Raw genomic sequence first — 19998 nt, 5'->3', positions numbered from 1 at the left:
CAACTTCTTCCTAACATCCACTTTCAATCTCCCCTCTGCCACTCCAAACCCATTCCTCCTCCTCCTCCTCTCATTCCAAGTCCTTGTCAATAGTCCCTCCCCAGCCCTCCTGTAGCTCCCTTCAGCTCCTGCAAGGCCACTCCAAGCTCTCCTCAAAGCCTTCTCCTCTCCATGCTGCACAGCCCCAACTCTCTCAGCCTGTGCTCAGAGCAGAGCTGCTGCAGCCCTCTCAGCATCTTGGTGACCTCCTCTGGACTGGCTCAAACACTTCCATGTCCTGCTTGGGTTGGGGGCTCCAGAACTGCTCACAGTGCTCCAGGAGGGGTCTGAGGAGAGCAGAGCCAAGGGGCAGAATCCCCTCCCTAGCCCTGCTGCCGACACTGCTCTGGCTGCAGCCCAGCACAGGGCTGCTGTCTGGGCTGCACTCACACTGCAGGCTCCTGTTGAGCTTTTCCCCACCCCAGACCCCCAGGTCCTGTTCCTCAGAGCTGCTCCAACTCCTGTTAAGCTTTTCCCCACCCCAGACCCCCAGGTCCTGTCCCTCAGAGCTGCTCCATCTCCTGCTGAGCTTTTCCCCACCCCAGACCCCCAAGGTCCTGTTCCTCAGAGCTGCTCCAGCTCCTGCTGAGCTTCTCCCCACCCCACATCCCCAGGTCCTGTTCCCCAGAGCTGCTCCAGCTCCTGCTGAGCTTTTCCCCACCCCAGAGCAGCTGGGCAGGCAATGTCTCTCCTATCTCACAGTGGTGATGCCCTTCAGACACTGCAAAGCTTCTCCCCCACCACCACCACCAGCACCACCACAAAAACAAGTCCCCAACACTTCACTTAGTTCCACTCAGCACTTCCTGACCCTTTTTATTTCCCCCCCCTCCATCTGCCCCTGGTTTAGTTCCTTTCACTGGAGCTGTTTAAGAAGCTTTCATTCACTGCTGAACCGAGCAGTGCTGAGCTTGTGGTGTTACTCAGAGCTGTGCTCCTATCTCTGAAGCCATCACTTCCTGCTGTAAAACATCCTCCTCACTTCTCTTCCTCTGCTCTAAAAATAGCAGTTTGAGAGCTGCAGCAGCAGCAGCAGCAGCAGCAGCACGTGGGCAGCAGCATCAGGGAGTCAGTTTGATTCCTTCTGCCTCTTCAGAGATGCTTTTGTCTTCTCTTTAATAATTCCTAACCAATAAATGAGGTTTTCAGGAAGCCTAACATCAGTTTTCTGCTGCTCTGGAGCCTTCTGGCAGGAAGCAGAGAAATGAATCTAAGTGTGCAAGGCCAAGCACCAAGCCAGGCTGGGCAGTGCAAGGTCAGGCTGGATGAGATCCTGAGTACCTTGGGCTGGTAGAGTTGTCCCTGTCCATGGCAGGGTGGGTTGGAACTGAGCTGATCTTAAAGGTCCCTTCCAACCCAAGCCATGCTGGGAATCCTTGGCTGGCACTGGTGGTCCTGAGTGTGCCCTGACCCCTCCTCACCCTCCATCCACAACCTGTCTGGAAAGATGTTCAAGGCCAGGCTGGATGAGACCTGGAGCAACTTGGCACAAGCCAAGCTCAGGAGGTTCAGCAAGACCAAGGGCAAGGTCCTGCAGCTGGGGCGAGGCAATGCCAAGCACCAATCCAGGCTGGGCAGTGCCAGGCTGGAGAGCAGCCCTGAGCAGAGGCACTTGGGGGTGCTGCTGGAGGAGAAGCTCAGCAGGAGCCAGCAGTGAGCACTTGCAGCCCAGAGAGCCAAGCAGAGCCTGGGCTGCAGCAGCAGCAGTGTGGCCAGCAGGGCCAGGGAGGGGATTCTGCCCCTCTGCTCTGCTCTGCTGAGACCCCACCTGGAGTCCTGCATCCAGCTCTGGAGCCCCTGGGCCAAGAGGGCTGTGGAGATGCTGGAGAGTGTCCAGAGCAGGGCCAGGAGGATGCTGAGAGGCTGCAGCAGCTCTGCTGTGAGCACAGCCTGAAAGAGTTGGGGCTGTGCAGGCTGGAGCAGAGGAGGCTCCCAGGGGACCTTCTTGTGGCCTGCCAGGACCTGAAGGGGGCTCCAAAAAAGCTGGGGAGGGACTTTTGAGGCTGTGAGGGAGTGGCAGGAGTGGGGGGAATGGAGCAGAGCTGGAGGTGGGGAGAGTGAGGCTGGAGGTGAGGAGGAAGTTGTTGAGCAGGAGAGTGGTGAGAGCCTGGCAGGGGTTGCCCAGGGAGGTGGTTGAGGCCCCATGGCTGGAGGTGTTTGAGGCCAGGCTGGCTGAGGCTGTGTGCAGCCTGCTCTAGGGTAGGGTGTCCCTGGGCATGGCAGGGGTTGGCACTGCCTGCTCCTTGTGCTCCCTTCCAACCCTGCCTGGTTCTCTAAGTGTGGTGAGTATCAAAGCATGGTAGGGGTTGGAAGGGACCTTTGGATATCATCCAGTCCAAACCCCCCCACCAGAGCAGGATCACTCAGGGCAGGTCACCAAGGGACACATCCAGGTGGGTCCTGAAAGTTTCCAGAGGAGATTCATGGAATGGTTGAGGTTGGGAGAGACTTTAAAGCTCCTCCAGTCCCAACCTCCTCTGCCATGGGCAGGGACACCTCCACACAGCTTACTCAGGCCTTCCCCAGCCTGGTCTTGAGCACCTGCAGGGAGGGCACATCCACAGCCTCCCTGGGCAGCCTGTGCCAGTCTCTCCCCAGCCTCATTGGCAGGAATTTCTTCCTCATCTCCACTCTCACTCTCCCCTCTCCCAGCTCACAGCCATTGTCTCTCATCCTGGCAGTCCCAGCCCTTGGCACAGGACCCTCCCCAGCTCTCCTGGAGCCCCTTCAGGTAGCAGAAGGCTGCTCTAAGGTCTGAGTCTTCTCTTCTCCAGGCTGAACAACTCTCCCAGTCTGTCCTCACAGCCCTCTGAGCATCTTCATGGCCTCCTCTGGACCCTCTCCAACAGCTCCAGGTCCCTCTCATAGTGGACACATCAGAAGTGGAGGCAGTGCTGCAGGTGGGAGCTCAGCAGAGGGGCAGAATCCCCTCCCTCACCCTGCTGGTGACACTGCACCAGGGCAGGAGACTCCACAGCCTGCTCCAGGGCTGCAGCAGCCTCACACCAAACAAGTTTCTCCTCCTCCTCCACCAAAAATCCAACAGCTCACCTCTGCTGCTGGTGTGGATCATTACAGTGCAGAGCTTTAAGCAGCCAGCCAGAGGTTAACTCAGAGGAGAAAGCCAAGCAGCAAGGGGGAAAAGAAGGAGGGAAGAGCCCAGCAGCAGAGCTATGGCTGCCTGGGGAGCAGGGTGATTAAAGCTCCCATAAATCCTGCACACCAAGAGCTGAGAGATTCTGCCTGAGCTCCCAGGAGAAGCACAACTCAGAGCTGTCTGGGAGACCTGAAAGGAAAATCATCTCCATAGATATTGCAGCTGCCATGGAGGACAAGAGCTGAGGCTGCTGTGGAGGCAGGGACTGCCCCTGGCACACTGAAAGCTTTCAGCACTGTGTCTGACTGCACTGCTGGGTGAGCCTGAGGTAGATGAATTGGAGTTGTCTGAGTTGGAACTTTGGCCAGGACAAGAACATTCATCAGGAGAGGAGATTCTGCTCCTTCACTCGGCTCTGCTGAGGCCTCACCTCCAATCCTGCCTCCAGTTGTGGTGTCCCCAGCAGAAGGAGGGCACAGAGCTGCTGGGGTGAGGTCAGAGGAGGGCACAAAGATGCTCCAAGGGCTGCAGCAGCTCTGCTGTGGGCACAGGCTGAGGGAGCTGGGGGGGTGCAGCCTGCAGAGGAGAAGGCTCCAGGAGCACCTCAGAGCTGCTGCCAGGGCCTGAAGGGATCCTGCAGGGAGGCTGCAGAGAGACTTTTGCTGAGGGGCTCTGAGGCAGGCCAAGGGGGAATGGTTTGGAGCTGAGGCAGAGCAGGGGGAGAGTGGAGCTGAGGAAGGAGTTGTGCAGTGTGAGGGTGCTGAGAGCCTGGCCCAGGCTGCCCAGGGAGGCTGTGGCTGCCTCCTTGCTGGGGGTGCTCAAGGCCAGGCTGGGTGAGGCCTGGAGCAGCCAAATTGAGAGCTGACCTTATTGTGACCTCTCAGTATCTTAAGAGGGTTACAAGAAAGCTGGGGAGGGACTTTTGAGGCTGTGAGGGAGGGACAGGACTGGGGGGAATGGAACAAAGCTGGAGGTGGGGAGAGTCAGCCTGGAGGTTAGGAAGAAGTTGTTCAGCATGAGGGTGGTGAGAGCCTGGCAGGGGTTGCCCAGGGAGGTGGTTGAGGCCCCATGGCTGGAGGTGTTTGAGGCCAGGCTGGCTGAGGCTGTGTGCAGCCTGCTCTAGGGTAGGGTGTCCCTGGGCATAGCAGGAGGTTTGGAGCTGCCTGCTCCTTGTGCTCCCTTCCAACCCTGCCTGGTTCTGTGATTCTGACATTTCAGGTGTCCCAGCCCACGGCAGGGGTTGGAGTGGATGACTTCTGAGCTGCCTTCCAGCCTGAGCCATTCCAGGACCCTGTGACCCTGATCAAAACCAAAAGGGCAGTGACAAGCAGCCATCCTCAGCAGCTCTCCTCTTGCCTTTGGAGCTACCTTCCTGACCATTTGGTTCAGAGGAACAGAACTCAAAGCTGCTCTGGGCTCAAAGCACAACACAAGGGAACAACTTTTGCTTTCCATCCAGAAATACCAAGGGAGGGAGGAGGAGAGGGGGGGGAAAAAAAGCACAAACGATTTGAACTGCTGATTTCTGCTGTAGCAAAGGGGGGGAGGGGTGAGGGGGGGCAGAGCCTGCAACAAAAGCCACTCTGAAAGCTGAACAAGCCCCAATTGTCACTGGTGGGCAGCTCCACTTGAAAGGCTGAAGGCCAGAAGAAGGCTGCTGCTCTGTCACCACCACCACCACGTGCTGCACAACCCAGGGCTGCCTTCCTGGCCCTCTGAGGCCACCTCACTTCCCAGCAGCCCATTGCTGGGCTGCCCTTGGCACTGGGGAGAGCAGAGAAATGATGTCACTGTGCCAGCTCTGTCATTTGCTTCTGTTTACTCACCGGGCAGTGGAGAAACCCAAAGCACTCTGGAAATGACTCAGTGATGCCCCAGTTTTACACCAGTCTCTCTCCCCCCACACACACATACTCACTCCCTGGGGTTTTTTTAGACCTGGGGAGGGCAGAAGAGTGTTGAGAAATCGGAAGTCTGCTGAAGTTTTCTTTCTCTTGACCAGAGAGGTTGCTCTAAGCCATGAGTCACCCCCCAGGAGCATCTCCCAAGAGCAGGAAATCAGAGCCAAGCCCCTAACCTCTGCTGCGTTGCTGGAGGATTACTCAAGGGGAGCTGAGGAGTTTTGGGGGCTTTTTGGTTTTGTGGGTCCTTGGCCTGGTAAAGTCAGCTCACAGCAGCTTCCTCTGCTCCACCACCACCCCCTCCTTTTGTAGAGCAGGGCTGCCCCTGCGTGAGTCAGATTACAGCTCAGGCTGGAGGGGGCTGTGAAAGGAAAACCCTGGGAGATTTCTTTCCAGCCAGCCTGTTCCCAGAGCTGCCCCAGCAGCACCGAGACAGCCTCTGCTGCCTGCTTCCCCAGGTCCTCCCCCTCTGTCCCACCTTCTCCCTCCAGCCCAAACCCATCCAAGGGGAAAGCAGCAGCACGTGAAGAACGTGAGGCTGCCTCCCGGCAGCAGCAAGTGGCTGGGGGCCAGCGGCAGGAGCAGCTCGTCCCGTTCTGGAGTACGTGGAAAGGAAGGGCTGGAGCTGGGGAAGGCTGAGAGGGTTGCTGGCTGGGGGCCAGCAAGAGCAAGAGGCACAGGACCACCCCCAGCAGCAGCCTGCAGCTCAGGCAGCTCTCAGGTCCCACACCGCAGAGGCAGATTTAGAGCCAATTTAGGACCTTCCTCAACTGATCTTAACTCAGCTAAGGGCACTTCAGCAGCAGCTCCCACACCTACCCCACTGCCTCGGGGGGGTCGAAGGGAGGCATCGGGAAAACGATTCCCAGCAAAGCTCAGTGGCACAGGCAGCAAGCACTGAACTGCCAGGCCAGGCTGGTTCGGCAGCCCTAGCCCTGAGCTCTCGTTTCCAGAGTGACTCTCCCTGGGATTCTCCTCATCTCTGCCTGCTCCTGGGCTTTGTGCTCAGCACAGGGCTTTGGGGGACAGCTCAGGCATCTGCCCTATCAGACATGAGGGAGAGGGAAAGAGGGAGAGGGACAGGGGGAGAGGGACAGGGGGAGAGGGACAGGGGGAGAGGGACAGGGGGAGAGGGACAGGGGGAGAGGGACAGGGGGAGAGGAACAGGGGGAGAGGGACAGAGGGAGAGGGACAGAGGGAGAGGGACAGGGGGAGAGGAACAGAGGGACAGGAACAGAGGGAGAGGGACAGAGGGAGAGGAACGAGGGAGAGCAGAGGGATCCCAGCCCACACCCGCACTCTGCACCCTTCCACCTGTACAAAGTCCACTGCCAGCAGCTGCCACCGCCAGGGACTCGCCCGCAGCCGCAGGGTGCCGGTCCCACACCACTCGCTGAGCCGAGCAGAAGTGTTTGCCAGCAGAGCTGAGTGGAAAAGCAGCAAGCAGGAGGAACAGGGCCACGGCAATGAATTATTGAAGCCAGACTTAACGTCACAGTTGCTAATTTGGAGGCTTCAGCTCCAGCGGCTCAGGGCAGAGACACCTCAGGTTGGCAGGATGGGCACAAGGGCAGAAGCAGGATTGAACTGGGACAGAGTCAAGGGCATGACCTTTCCAGGCTGAGCAAGAGGAACTAAATTGGTAGAAGAACCTGAAAGGAGATTGCAGTGAGGTGGGAGTTGGTCTCTTCTCCCTGGGATCAGAGGATAGGAGGAGAGGAAATCGCCTGAAATTGTGTCAGGGGAGGGTTAGGTTGGACCAAGAAACAACTTCTTTGCTGTAAGAAAGGTCAGGGATTGGCACAGGATGCCCAGGGAGGCGCTGGAGTCCCCATCCCTGCTGGGCGCTGCAGTCCCCATCCCTGCTGGGCGCTGCAGTCCCCATCCCTGCTGGGCGCTGCAGTCCCCATCCCTGCTGGGCGCTGCAGTCCCCATCCCTGCTGGGCGCTGCAGTCCCCATCCCTGCTGGGAGGTGCAGTCCCCATCCCTGCTGGGCGCTGCAGTCCCCATCCCTGCTGGGCAGTGCAGTCCCCATCCCTGCTGGGCGCCGCAGTCCCCATCCCTGCGGGGCGCTGCAGTCCCCATCCCTGCGGGGCGCTGCAGTCCCCATCCCTGCGGGGCGCCGCAGTCCCCATCCCTGCGGGCGGTGCAGTCCCCATCCCTGCTGGGAGGTGCAGTCCCCATCCCTGCGGGCGGTGCAGTCCCCATCCCTGCTGGGCGGTGCAGTCCCCATCCCTGCTGGGCGGTGCAGTCCCCATCCCTGCTGCGAGGTGCAGTCCCCATCCCTGCTGGGAGGTGCAGTCCCCATCCCTGCTGGGCGCTGCAGTCCCCATCCCTGCTGGGCGCTGCAGTCCCCATCCCTGCTGCGAGGTGCAGTCCCCATCCCTGCTGGGCGCCGCAGTCCCCATCCCTGCGGGGCGCCGCAGTCCCCATCCCTGCGGGGCGCTGCAGTCCCCATCCCTGCTGGGCGCCGCAGTCCCCATCCCTGCGGGCGGTGCAGTCCCCATCCCTGCTGGGAGGTGCAGTCCCCATCCCTTCGGGTGCAGTCCCCATCCCTGCTGGGAGGTGCAGTCCCCATCCCTGCTGGGAGGTGCAGTCCCCATCCCTGCTGGGAGGTGCAGTCCCCATCCCTGCTGGGAGGTGCAGTCCCCATCCCTGCTGGGAGGTGCAGTCCCCATCCCTGCTGGGAGGTGCAGTCCCCATCCCTGCTGGGAGGTGCAGTCCCCATCCCTGCTGGGAGGTGCAGTCCCCATCCCTGCTGGGAGGTGCAGTCCCCATCCCTGCTGGGAGGTGCAGTCCCCATCCCTGCTGGGAGGTGCAGTCCCCATCCCTGCTGGGAGGTGCAGTCCCCATCCCTGCTGGGCGCTGCAGTCCCCATCCCTGCTGGGCGCTGCAGTCCCCATCCCTTCGGGTGCAGTCCCCATCCCTTCGGGTGCAGTCCCCATCCCTTCGGGTGCAGTCCCCATCCCTGCTGGGCGCTGCAGTCCCCATCCCTGCGGGGCGGTGCAGTCCCCATCCCTGCTGCGAGGTGCAGTCCCCATCCCTGCTGGGAGGTGCAGTCCCCATCCCTGCTGGGCGCTGCAGTCCCCATCCCTGCGGGGCGGTGCAGTCCCCATCCCTGCTGCGAGGTGCAGTCCCCATCCCTGCTGGGAGGTGCAGTCCCCATCCCTGCTGGGCGCTGCAGTCCCCATCCCTGCGGGGCGGTGCAGTCCCCATCCCTGCGGGGCGCTGCAGTCCCCATCCCTGCAGGAGCAGACATGGGTTAGTGGCCATGGTGGTGTTGGGTCGCTGCTTGGACTGGCTGATCTCAGAAGGCTTTTCCAACCCTGGTCCTAAGACACCCAGAGCAGAACCCTGCTGGGATCCAGCACGGCTTGGGCTTGCCTGCAGCAGAAGCAGCTCCCAGGCACTATCACAACACCAATACCCAACCCTCAGACGTCAGACTGGGAGGGGGAGAAGACACCGCACCAAAAGCTGGCAGGCAGGGAGGGCTGCTGTTATCTTTGGGGGGGGGGGAACACCACTGAGCAGGCCACCAAAGGGCAGGTCTGGCAGGAGAACAAGCAAGGCAGGCAGATGTTGAACTCTGACACCTGCAGGGCCTTGCACACGCTGCCAGGCAGTCAGTCACCTGCAGCCATCTGGGTGAAGGGCACAGTGCCACGACAGCCTGAGCCACCCAAAGTCAACAGCAGTGCCCAGCCTCCTTCCATCACCTGCCTGTGCCACTCTTTGTCAGTGAGGCTCTGGCCAACCTGCTCTAGGGCAGCCCATGGCAGGGGGGTTAGACCTAGATGATCCTTATGCTCCCTTCCAACCCTGACTGATCCTGTGATCAGGCTGCACAAACCCCTCTGGGTGCAAGCCTGGAGGAGAAGAGATAACCCAAGCAGCATCCTGAGGCAGGTGCTGCCAGGAACAGGCTTTTCCACATTGCATTAGGGGTGCAGCCCAACAGACATCGATTTTGGTGACAAGCAAGCTCCAGCAGCTCTGAAGCCTCCTGTTGGCTCTGTTCTGTATGCAAGCAACCCCTTAGCTGGTGCCAGAGATGTGTCAGCAGAACTGTGCCAGACCTGATGATGGAACTGATCCAGATTTAAAAGAAGGAGGGGGAAAAAAAAAAGATAAAGAGAACACACACACGAAAAAGCAGCAAAAAAACAACAACCAAACCCAACCCACTCCCCCCCACACATACATCTCCCACACAGGCAGGACTGCTTCGGCAGGAACTTGTCAAGAGGAGCTCAAAGTACAACCTCAGACACCTCACAGATGAGGCAGAACTTGTCAGGGGCTGGGGAAAAAAAAAAAACTCCATCAGGCCTAATAAATATTCACAGTAAAAGGCAGAGATAAGAGAATGAATGCAGCGATTTAAGGACAATTCCCTGGAATAACCCTAAATACCTGCAAGGTTTGGGAGTAGACTTCAGCCTTTGTAGCCATCTGATCTACCTCGAAGCACCAAGTCCTGCATGTCAACAGTGGAAGTTCGACTCCAAATGCCACCCCCCTGTGGGCATTGGCCTCTTGCAGACCACCACTGGCTCCCAAGGGAGCCTAGCAGCAGCCTTCAGGAGATGGAAGGGGGAGAGCTGGGAAGGGACTTTTGAGTAGGGCTGGGATGAGAGGGAATGGATTGAAGCTTGAGGAGGGGAGATTAAGACTGGAGATTAGGAGGAAATTCTTGCCAGTGAGGGTGGAGAGACACTGGCACAGGTTGAGGGTGGGGAGAGACTGGCACAGGTTGCCCAGGTTGGTTGTGGAGCACAGAGAGGGAGGATGGGGAGACAGTGGCACAGGTTGCCCAGGGAGGTTGTGGAGCACAGAGAGGGAGGATGGTGAGACACTGGCACAGGTTGCCCAGGGAGGTTGTGGAGCACAGAGAGGGAGGATGGGGAGACACTGCCACAGGTTGCCCAGGGAGGTTGTGGAGCACAGAGAGGGAGGATGGGGAGACACTCCACAACCTCCCTGGAGAGATGTTCAAAGTCAAGCTGGATGTGATCTTTGATCCCATTCTGTGCTCCACAACCTCCCTGGAGACGTTCAGGACCAGCCTGGATGAGGCCTTGAGCAACCTGAGCTAATGGAGGTGTCCTTGCCCATCGCTAGTGGGTTGGAACTGGATGATCTTCAAGATCCCTTCCGACCTAACCCGAATCACGAACCTAAACCCATCAGCTCCCTTCCCCTTCCTTTCCCTCGGCCTGCATCTCACCCCACGCCAAAATTAGCAGCTTTAAGGCAGCATCCCTGGTCTCTTGACAGCCTAAAGCGAGCTATAAATGGGGCAAAGTAGGTGGGAGTCAGGCAGCGAACCGGCACACAACAAAAGAAACTCAACTCCCTGCAAGCTCTGATGAAACAAGAGCAGCTTAGGAAAAAAAAACACCCGAGAGGGTCAGCACCAGAAAATAGCGAAGTGAGTCATGACGAGAGCTTACTCACCCTGTACTCACTCCACTTACTCATCACAGCGTGCCCCGGACACGAGTGCTCACCCCGCGGCACTCCCCACGGCCCTTTACCGCGTGTCCAGCGGAGGGCAGGGGCCGGAGCCAGAGCGTTTGGGGCTTGCGCTGCGCTGCTTCTGCGCTGCTTTTGCGCTGCCCCTGCGCTGTCGCCGCTCTCTCCCCTCCCACGGCCCTAATTAGACTCGGAGGGAAATTGTTGTTTCACGTCACCCTCCGCGGCTCTTTCAGCATCCCCAACGAGCGGCAGTTTGTCAGCCTGCAGGCTGAAGGGTGTCCCCCCCCCCCCCTCCCCATTCCGCTCCACATCCCCACCGCTCACCCACCCACCTCCTGGCACATGCACTTGGGCTGCTCTAGAGCAGCAGGTGTGAGATCAAGAGGGAGGTTTGCAGTCCGAGCGACCTCCTGAACAGCAGCGCTCAGCCCCCGGCGCCAGCGAAGCCGCTAATTGAAGGGGGAGTAGGAGCATAAAAGCAGCCAAGCCGCTGGAGAGGAGGCTGCGGCACGGCAAGCAGCGGGTCCGCAGCGCCACTGAGCCTCGGATGCTGGCAAAGAGGAGTCCCTGCCACTGCTGCCATCGGCACCCCAAACAGCCAGCGAGGAACTACCCTTTCCCTCCGGCTGCGGAGAGCTGAGAGGGCACAGCGGGAAGGCAGCAGGCACAGCGCTGCGCAGCCCCCCGGCAGGGTGGGTTCTGTGCCCCGTGGCTTCTGTGCCCCCTCGCTCCCCCGGGAGCCGAGCGGCAGAGGTGAAACTAAGAAACGTTCTGCTGACGTCAAGCACAGCTCAGCGGCGCAGGGAGCTGCTGCCAGCGCCAGGCTGTGCCAAGCGGGCACCGGCAGCCTGCGGCTCGGCGCGGCACAGCGCCCGCAGGAGCCCTCTGCACAGCTTCAGGGCACAGGCGCTGCAGCAAAGGGCACAGCCGTGCCTGCGTGGGAGCCCACGGAGCCTGTGTGTGTGCCCGCGGGGGAGCCCACGGTGCCTGTGTGTGTGCCCATGGTGTGTGCGTGCCCGCAGAGGAGCCCACGGAGCCTGTGTGCGTGCCCGCAGGGGAGCCCACGGAGCCTGTGTGCGTGCCCACGGTGTGCCCATGGTGTGTGCATGCCCGCAGAGGAGCCCACAGTGCTGTGTGTGTGCCCATGGTGTCTGCGTGCCCGCAGGGGAGCCCACGGTGCCTGTGTGTATGCCCATGGTGCCTGTGTGTATGCCCATGGTGTGTGCACCCATGGTGTGTGCGTGCCTGCAGAGGAGCCCACAGTGCCTGTGTGTGTGCCTGCAGGGGAGCCCATGGTGCCTGTGTGTGTGCCCATGGTGTGTGTGTGCCTGCAGAGGAGCCCACGGTGCCTGAGTGAGTGCCCATGGTGTGTGCATGCCTGCAGGGGAGCCCACGGTGCCTGTGTGTGTGCCCATGTTGCGTGCGTGCCCGCAGGGGAGCCCACAGTGCCTGTGTGTGTGCCCATGGTGTGTGCATGCTCGCAGAGGAGCCTACGGTGCCTGCATGTGTGCCCACGGTGCCTGTGTGCGTGCCCGCAGGGGAGCCCACGGTGCCTGTGTGCGTGCCCGCAGGGGAGCCCACGCAAGCAAGCTGCCTCGCCGGGAACACGCGGCGTGATGCTGCCCTCCCCGAAACTGCAGCCTGCGCTATTGATGTGCTCCGGCTGGAACACGGAGCCGCTCCTGTGCCCGCCCCCACCCCGTGGCAAGCTAAACCAGGGAGCTGGTGCCACGGCAGCTCCTCTGCCCGCCGCAGTGGTGAGCAGGCAGGGGAAGCAAAAGGTTGTTTTTCTCTGCCATCTTCCGAACCAGCTACTGGAGACTGCCTAAAATTAAAGCAAAGCCCTGAACGTCCTCACGCTGCAAACGGCAGGAAAACAAACCCTTGGGAAGGGAGGGAGAGGTTGGAGGTTGGGATTTGTTTGGGTTTCTTTGAAGCCTGGAGGAATTTGGGTCAATGTCTTTCAGGGGGAAGGGGAGTTGGAGGCTGTGATTTGGGGCGGGGGAGGGAGTTAAGCCTGTAGGAAGCTTCCTGACTCTATATAAGGGGATGGGGGTGAGGTTGAAGGTTGTGATTTAGGGGAGGGGTTAAGCCTGTAGGAAGCTTCTTGACTACCCATGAAGGGGTAGGATTGAAGGCTGTGAATTTGGGAAGGGGTTAAGCCTGTAGGAAGCTTCCTGACTACCTATGAAGAGGTGGGGTTAAAGATTACGATTTTGAGGAGGGGTTAAGCCTGTAGGAAGCCTCCTGACTACCTATGAAGGGGTGGGAGGGTTAAAGGTTGTAATTTTGGGGAGGAGTTAAGCCTGTAGGAAGCTTCCTAACTCTATATAAGGGGATGGAGGTGAGGTTAAAGGTTGTGATTTTGGGGAGAGGTTAAGCCTGTAGGAAGTTTCTTGACTACCCATGAAGGAGTAGGATTGAAGGCTGTGAATTTGGGAAGGGGTTAAGCCTGTAGGAAGCTTCTTGACTACCCACGAAGGGGTAGGGTTGAACATTGTGAATCTGGGGGGAGATTAAGCCTGTAGGAAGCTTCTTGACTACACATAAGGGGGTGAGGTTGAAGGCTGTGATTTTGGGGAGGGGTTAAGCTTGTAGGCAGCTTCCTAACTATACATAAAGGGATGGGGTTGAGGTTGAAGGTTGTGGTTTTAGGAAGGGGTTAAGCCTGTAGGAAGCCTCCTGACTACCTATGAAGGAGTGGAAGGGTTAAAGGTTGTAATTTCGGGGAGGAGTTAAGCCTGTAGGAAGCTTCCTGATTATATATAAGGGGATGGGGGTGAGGTTAAAGGTTGTGATTTTGGGGAGGTGTTAAGCCTGTAGGAAGCTTCCTGACTATATATAAGGGGATGGGGGTGAGGTTAAAGGTTGTGATTTTGGGGAGAGGTTAAGCCTGTAGGCAGCTTCCTAGCTATACCTGAAGGGGATGGGGGTGAGGTTGAAGGTTGTGATTTTGGGGAGGGGTTAAGCCTGTAGGAAGCTTCTTGACTACCCATGAAGGGGTAGGGTTGAAGGCTGTGAATTTGGGAAGGGGTTAAGCCTGTAGGAAGCTTCTTGACTACACATGAGGGGGTGAGGTTGAAGGTTGTGATTTTGGGGAGGGGTCAAGCCTGTAGGCAGCTTCCTAACTATACCTAAAGGGGATGGAGGTGAGGTTGAAGGTTGTGATTTTGGGAAGGGGTTAAGCCTGTAGGAAGCTTCCTGACTACCCATGAAGGGGTAGGGTTGAAGGTTGTGATTTTGGGGAGGGGGAGAGGTTGTGATTTGGGAGAGATTTAAGCCTGCAGGCATTTTTATGACTCTCCATAAAGAGAAGAGGTTAAAGGTTGTGGGTTGTTGGGTTTTTTTTTTTGGGGGGGGGGCGTTAAGCCAGTAGGAAGTTTTGTGCCTCTACATTAAAACCCAAACCATTAAGGAATGGTCGTAGCTGGAATCCCTGAGCTCTGTCATCTTTTAACCTATGGCTTCACACAACCTGCTCGGAGGCAGGAGGTTAATAGAACGCTGGGTGACAGGAAGAGCAGTGGATTTGGTCAGCATTTTGCTTTCAGTTTCTGCAAGGAAGGGGGAAAAAAAAAAGAAGAAGAAGAAGAAAAAAAAAATTTAAGCAGAAGGCGCGCCCGGGAATGAACAAAAACACAGACGAATGACAGAGCTGCCCAGCCAGGAAGGGCTTGCACTAACCACTGCCTGCCGCAGGCTCCAGCCTCCGCCGCCAGCACGGCCAAAACGGCAGCCCAGCAAAAACAGCAGCCCAGCATCCATGCGGGATTGGCTTTGCAAGCCACGGGCACGGCCCCGGCAACCCCCAAAGGCAGGATAAAGAGGTAGAGTCTCATCTGTCCTGGCAACCCCGAAGGTAGCTTGTGGATAGGCAGAGTCATCTACCCTGGCACCCCCAAAGGTAGGCTGCAGATAGGCAGAGTCATCTACCCTGGCACCCCCAAAGGTAGGCTGTAGAGAGGCAGAGTCATCTGCCCTGGCACCCCCAAACGTAGGCTGTAGATAGGTAGAGTCATCTGCCCTGGCACCCCCAAAGGTAGGCTGTAGATAGGTAGAGTCATCTGCCTGGTACTCCCAAAGGCAGGCTGTAGATAGGTAGAGTCACCTACCCTGGCACCCCCAAAAGCAGGCTGCAGATAGGCAGAGTCATCTGCCCTGGCACCCCCAAAGGTAGGCTGTGGATAGGCAGAGTCATCTGCCCTGGCACCCCCAAAGGCAGGCTGTGGATAGGCAGAATCATCTGCCCTGGCCCCCCCAAAGGCAGGCAGGCTACAGATAGGGAGGCAGAATCATCTGCCCTGGCCCCCCCAAAGGCAGGCAGGCTACAGATAGGGAGGCAGAATCATCTGCCCTGGCCCCCCCAAAGGCAGGCAGGCTGCAGCCAGGCAGGCAGAGTCATCTGCCCTGCCACAAGCCATGCATTTCTAATCGCTCACACACAAACACGTCAGCGTGGCCATGCCAGCAGCAGGATCAGCTGCCCCAGCCTGTGTCCCAGCATGTTCTCTCCCCGCACACGCACCAGAGCGCAGCCTGCAACACAAGGAGCGCTCAGGCCGAGTGAAAATAGAGCGAGAGGGAGAATCTTCCCTTCAGAAACTGCTCTCAGAAGGGCGAAAAGGGTCGGTAGGAACTCTGCACACACTCACACATACACACCCCACACAAAACCCTCTCTCAAAGCCGCTGTCACTAATCCGGCCAGGGCCGTGGCTATCAAGGTCACACATCTCCCCCGGGGCTCGGCAGAGGCTGGGCAAAGTCAGGCAAGTTGGGGGGGGAAGATAAAGCCCAAAGGCTGCCGGTGCCGGAGCCCAGCAGGGACAAGTGACATTCTAGCTGGAAGCATGCGGCTTGAGGGCTGCCATCAGCTGCCAAACCTGCCTCGAATCCCGCTCAGCCCGAAGGGAAGCTCAGCTCCAAGGGCAGCCGTTCGAGGCGGGGAGGGGGGGGAACGCACAAGCGACAGCACCCAACCGAGCTTACCGGCGCGGACCGACGGCACAGCCTCCCCACCACCACCACCACCACCCCCTGCCCACAAGCGAGGCTTCTGCCCCTGTTTATTTCCACTCGTGCGACTGAAGAGGACTACCCGAAGCCACCGGTTCAATTTCGGCGACGTTGAGCAAGGCAGCAGACCCTGCCGGCGGCACCCCGCGGGGGAGCAGCTCCCGGTGCTTAACCGGTTACACGGGAGCCGGGCTCGGGAAAAGACGAAAACTTTTCATTAAGCAGTCGTCCTCCTCCCTCCCCGCCCTTAACTTTAGTCGACCAATTATAAAAAGAAATCGAGGGTTTGACTTCCCGGAGAGCAGCCGGTACCCGGGGCTGGAGGAACCGGCGGCTCCTGAACCGTCCCCCCCCCCCCCCACTCCAGCCCCGCCAGCCCCGGGGGTGCTCCCCGGCGGGCAAGCGCTGCCGGGTCAATAACGCTCCTCGCTGCCGCTGCCAGCGAGGACACCGGTAACACATCGATTACCGAGGGACAGAGAGCGTCCGGGGGAGGCCGGAGAAGGGAAGGAGCCGAGGGAGGCCAGCTGGAACCGGCGGCCCGCGGGGCTAAGCGGGGCGGCCGGGCCCGGGGAAAGGGCGGCGCTGACAGGGAACGGGGCAGGTGCCGGGCCGGAGCCATACTCACGTAGACGGGCAGCGGCCAGGGGTAAACGGCGGGCTCGGCTCCCACGGGCGACTTCAGCCGGAGCTCCAGCCTCTCGCCCATGTCGGCAGCCGGAGAAGGAGGCGGCGGCGGCCCCGCACCATGCTAGAGGGGCCGGCCGGGGTGGGGTGTGGCGGCCAGGCCCGGCCGGGGGCGTGTGCGAGGTGCGGCGGCGGCGGCGGCAGCGGCAGCGGCGGGAGGGGAGGGGGGGGGGGGGGAAGGGAAGGGAAGGGAAGGGAGAGGGGGAGGGGGGGGGGGAGAGCGGCGGGAGAGGCGGGGAGGGGAGGCCGGTGCCGGCGGGGGCGCCCGCTCCCCTCAGCCGCCCTCTATTGTCGTTAGCGGCTCGCGGGGCTCTCCGGCGCCGCCGCCATCTTGGGCCGGCGTGAGGCGAAGCACAATGAGGCGCCGGGGCCGGGCCGGGCCGGGCCCTACCGACGCGACAGACGCGGGGGGGGGGGGGGGGGGGCGGGGGCGGGGGCGGGCGCGGCCTCGCGCTCCCTCCCCCCTGTCCTCAGCTGCCCTCCCCGCGCGCGCTCCCGCCCGGCCCCGCGCGCCGCCGCCCCCGCGCGCGCCCGCGCGGCGCACCGGAGAGGGGCGGGGGGGGGGGGGGGGGGGAGCGCGAGGCAGGCCCGGGGGGCGCGCGGCCCGCGGCGCGAGGCGGCGGTGACACGCGAGGGCGAGGGGACGCAGAGGGCAGAGGGCAGGGGCGGGCAGGGAGCGGGCAGGGAGCGGGCAGGGGCACCAGGGACGGGCAGGGAGCGGGCAGGGAGCGGGCAGGGGCTGCAGCGGGCAGGGGCACCCAGGGACGGGCAGGGGATGGAGCCGACAGGGATAGGGGAAGGGACACCCAGGGATGGGCAGGGGCTGCATTGGGCAGGGGCACCCAGGGATGGGCAGGGGCTGCAGCGGGCAGGGGCACCCAGGGACGGGCAGGGGCACCCAGGGATGGGCAGGGGCACCAGGGACGGGCAGGGGCTGCAGCGGGCAGGGGCACCCAGGGACGGGCAGGGGATGGAGCTGACGGAGACGGGCAGGGACACCCAAGGATGGGCAGGGCATGGAGCCGACAGGGATAGGGGAAGGGACACCCAGAGACGGGCAGGGGCTGCATCGGGCAGGGCACCCAGGGATGGGCAGGGGCTGGAGCAGACAGGGACAGGAGAAAGGGCACCCAGTGTGGCAGTGACAGGGGCTGGAGCAGACAGGGACAGGGACTGGGGCACCCAACATGGCAGTGACAGCAGCTGCAGCACCTCCTGTGATGGTTGAAGACTGGCACACAGCACCCAGGGCAATCCTGCAAGGCTGGAACCCTCTATGTGACACAACAAGGCTGGCACTTACTGCTCAGGTGTCCATACATGGTGGGTGCCCCCTGTGTGATGGCACAGGCACACAGCACTCAGATGCCCATGCATGGTGGGTGCCCCCCGTGTGATGGCACAGGCACACAGCACTCAGGTGCCCATGCATGGTGGGTGCCCCCTGTGTGATGGCACAAGCACACAGCACTCAGGTGCCCATGCATGGTGAGTGCCCCCTGTGTGGTGGCACAAGCACACAGCACTCAGGTGCCCATGCATGGTGGGTGCCCCCTGTGTGATGGCACAAGCACACAGCACTCAGGTGCCCATGCATGGTGGGTGCCAGCTGTGTGAGACGCAGCCTGTGCCCAGTTCACTCACAGAGTGCCAGGTTGAAAGGCATCCCAAGGGCCACCTGCTCCAACCCCTGAGCTGCACGCAGCTGCCCCAGCAGCCTGGCAGGCTGCGTCCCAGGGCTGTGCCATGCAGGAGACTCCACTGCTGCCCTCGGGAGATGCCTCCAGTGTCCAACTGTCCTCACGGGCAAACGTTTCCACCTGCAGTCCCACCAGAAGCTGCCCAGCAGTCACCTGTGCCCATCACCCAGCTGTGCCCTTCACCCCTTTGCGTGGGACCTCAGCTGCTCCTCACCAGCCCTCCTCTCCAGACCCTTTGCCAGTTTTGGTGCCCTGCCCCAGACGCTCTCCAGCACAGCAGGGTCACAGCACTTCACACCTGGGCTGGCAGTGCTACAGGCTGGGGCCAGAGTGGCTGAGAGCAGGCAGGCAGAGAGGCACCTGGGGGTGGTGGGAGAGAGGAGCTGCAGAGGAGGCAGCAGTGCCCAGGTGGGCAGCAGAGCCAATGGCAGCCTGGGCTGGCTCAGGAGCAGTGTGGGCAGCAGCACAAGGGAGGTTCTTGTGCCCCTGTGCTCAGCACTGCTCAGGCCACCCCTGCAGTGCTGTGTCCAGTTCTGGGCTCCTGAATTGCAGAGAGCTGCTGAGGTGCTGGAAGGTGTTTGGAGAAGGGCAGCAAGGCTGGGGAGGGGCCTGGAGCACAGCCCTGTGAGGAGAGGCTGAGGGAGCTGGGGGGGTGCAGCCTGCAGCAGAGGAGGCTCAGGGCAGAGCTGATTGCTGCCTGCAGCTGCCTGCAGGGAGGCTGTAGCCAGGTAGGGTTGGGCTCTGCTGCCAGGCAGCCAGGGCCAGAAGAAGGGGCCCCAGGCTGAAGCTGTGGCAGGGCAGGTTGAGGCTGGATGTTGTTAGGAAGTTGCTGGCAGAGAGAGTGATTGGCACTGGAATGGGCTGCCCAGGGAGGTGGTGGAGTGCCCATCCCTGGAGGTGTTTAAGAGGAGGCTGCATGAGGCACTCAGTGCCAGGGGTAGCTCATCAGAAGGGTCAGGTGCCAGGTTGGACTCGATGACCTCAGAGCTCTTTTCCGAGCTGGTTCATTCTGTGGCTCTGTGATTCAGGACACGTCGCTGCCTTCAGCAGGGCCCTCAGCCTGGGACGTGTCCCTGCTCCTGTCCCTGCTCCTGTCCCTTGCTCCCTCACCCAGAATCACCTCCACAGCTGGCTCCAACTCAGCTCTTCCCTTGGTATCTCTCCCACTTTTCTTCTCTCCCCTGCGTGCAGAAAGCTCCAGAACTGAGAAGGGTTTGCTGAAGCAAACACCAGAAGTCATCAAGTTGGCAGAGCTTAAACTGCTCTGACTGCCTCTGAGCTGATCACTTCGTGGTTAATGAGCTCACCCCCGAGGTGCCATCCCCTTGAAACAAAGAGCCATGGCAGGAGCCCTCCCGGGGGCAGCAGGCTCCGTTTCAAGACTGCTCTTTGAGTTCCTTGGGTTGCCCTTTAATTGCTTTGCCAGCCAAGTCCTTGTGTGGGCCAAGCCAGCTCCTGACAAAGAGACTCTGTGGCTTTGCCAGATGCCCCCCAGCCTGTGCCCGGCTGGCTGCTGCTGGGCAGTGCTCTGGTACCACTACTGGTGGCTTCTTGAAACCCCCACCCTGGCCAGGAGATCTGTTGTCATGGGATCAGGGAATGGCTTGGGTTGGAGAAGCCCTCTGAGATCATCCAAGTCCAAGCAGCAACCCAACACCACCCTGGCACTAAACCATGTCCCCCAGGTGCCATGGGCATAGGTTTCTTGGACAGCCCTCGACACGAGGAACCATTTCCTTGCCCACAGGAGTGGGCAGGCACTGGAACTGGCTGCCCAGGGAGCTGGTGGAGTCCCCATCCCTGGAGGTGTTGGAAGAACAGCACCAGGCTGGACTGGGGAGGAACCCCAAATGCTGTGCAGCTCCCTGCATGTGAGCTGTGGTTCTGGGGCACTGGAGAAGGGAGGTTTCCCTGGCAGGTGCCAGCTATGCCACATGGCTGGTGCCCAGCCCTGCAGAGGCACGTGGGCAGCTGGCCAGCAGCTCCTCCTGCACCACAGCTCCTGCATCCCCCACACACACACCCAGCAGCCTGGATCCCCAGCTAGAGACCTTTCAGGGGGCAGGCAGTGAGTGGA

The 19998-nt window shown here is 60.6% G+C and overlaps 1 protein-coding gene across 4 annotated transcripts in view; it reads right to left on the bottom strand.

The window, feature by feature from the left end:
- The window catches only part of DOT1L (DOT1 like histone lysine methyltransferase), a 96025-nt gene extending 79424 nt beyond the window's left edge, over positions 1–16601 (bottom strand). For all 4 annotated transcript variants that reach the window (XM_064175098.1, XM_064175101.1, XM_064175100.1 and 1 more), the window contains exon 1: positions 16163–16601. In XM_064175098.1, coding sequence (XP_064031168.1) covers positions 16163–16243 — 81 coding nt within the window. In that variant the 5' untranslated portion in view covers positions 16244–16601. The remainder of the gene's footprint in view (positions 1–16162) is intronic.
- Between the last annotated feature and the right edge of the window lie 3397 nt (positions 16602–19998).

This window comes from Pogoniulus pusillus, chromosome 41 (genome assembly GCF_015220805.1).
Source record: "Pogoniulus pusillus isolate bPogPus1 chromosome 41, bPogPus1.pri, whole genome shotgun sequence".
NCBI lineage: Eukaryota > Metazoa > Chordata > Aves > Piciformes > Lybiidae > Pogoniulus > Pogoniulus pusillus.
This window is presented reverse-complemented; position numbering and strand designations above follow the sequence as displayed.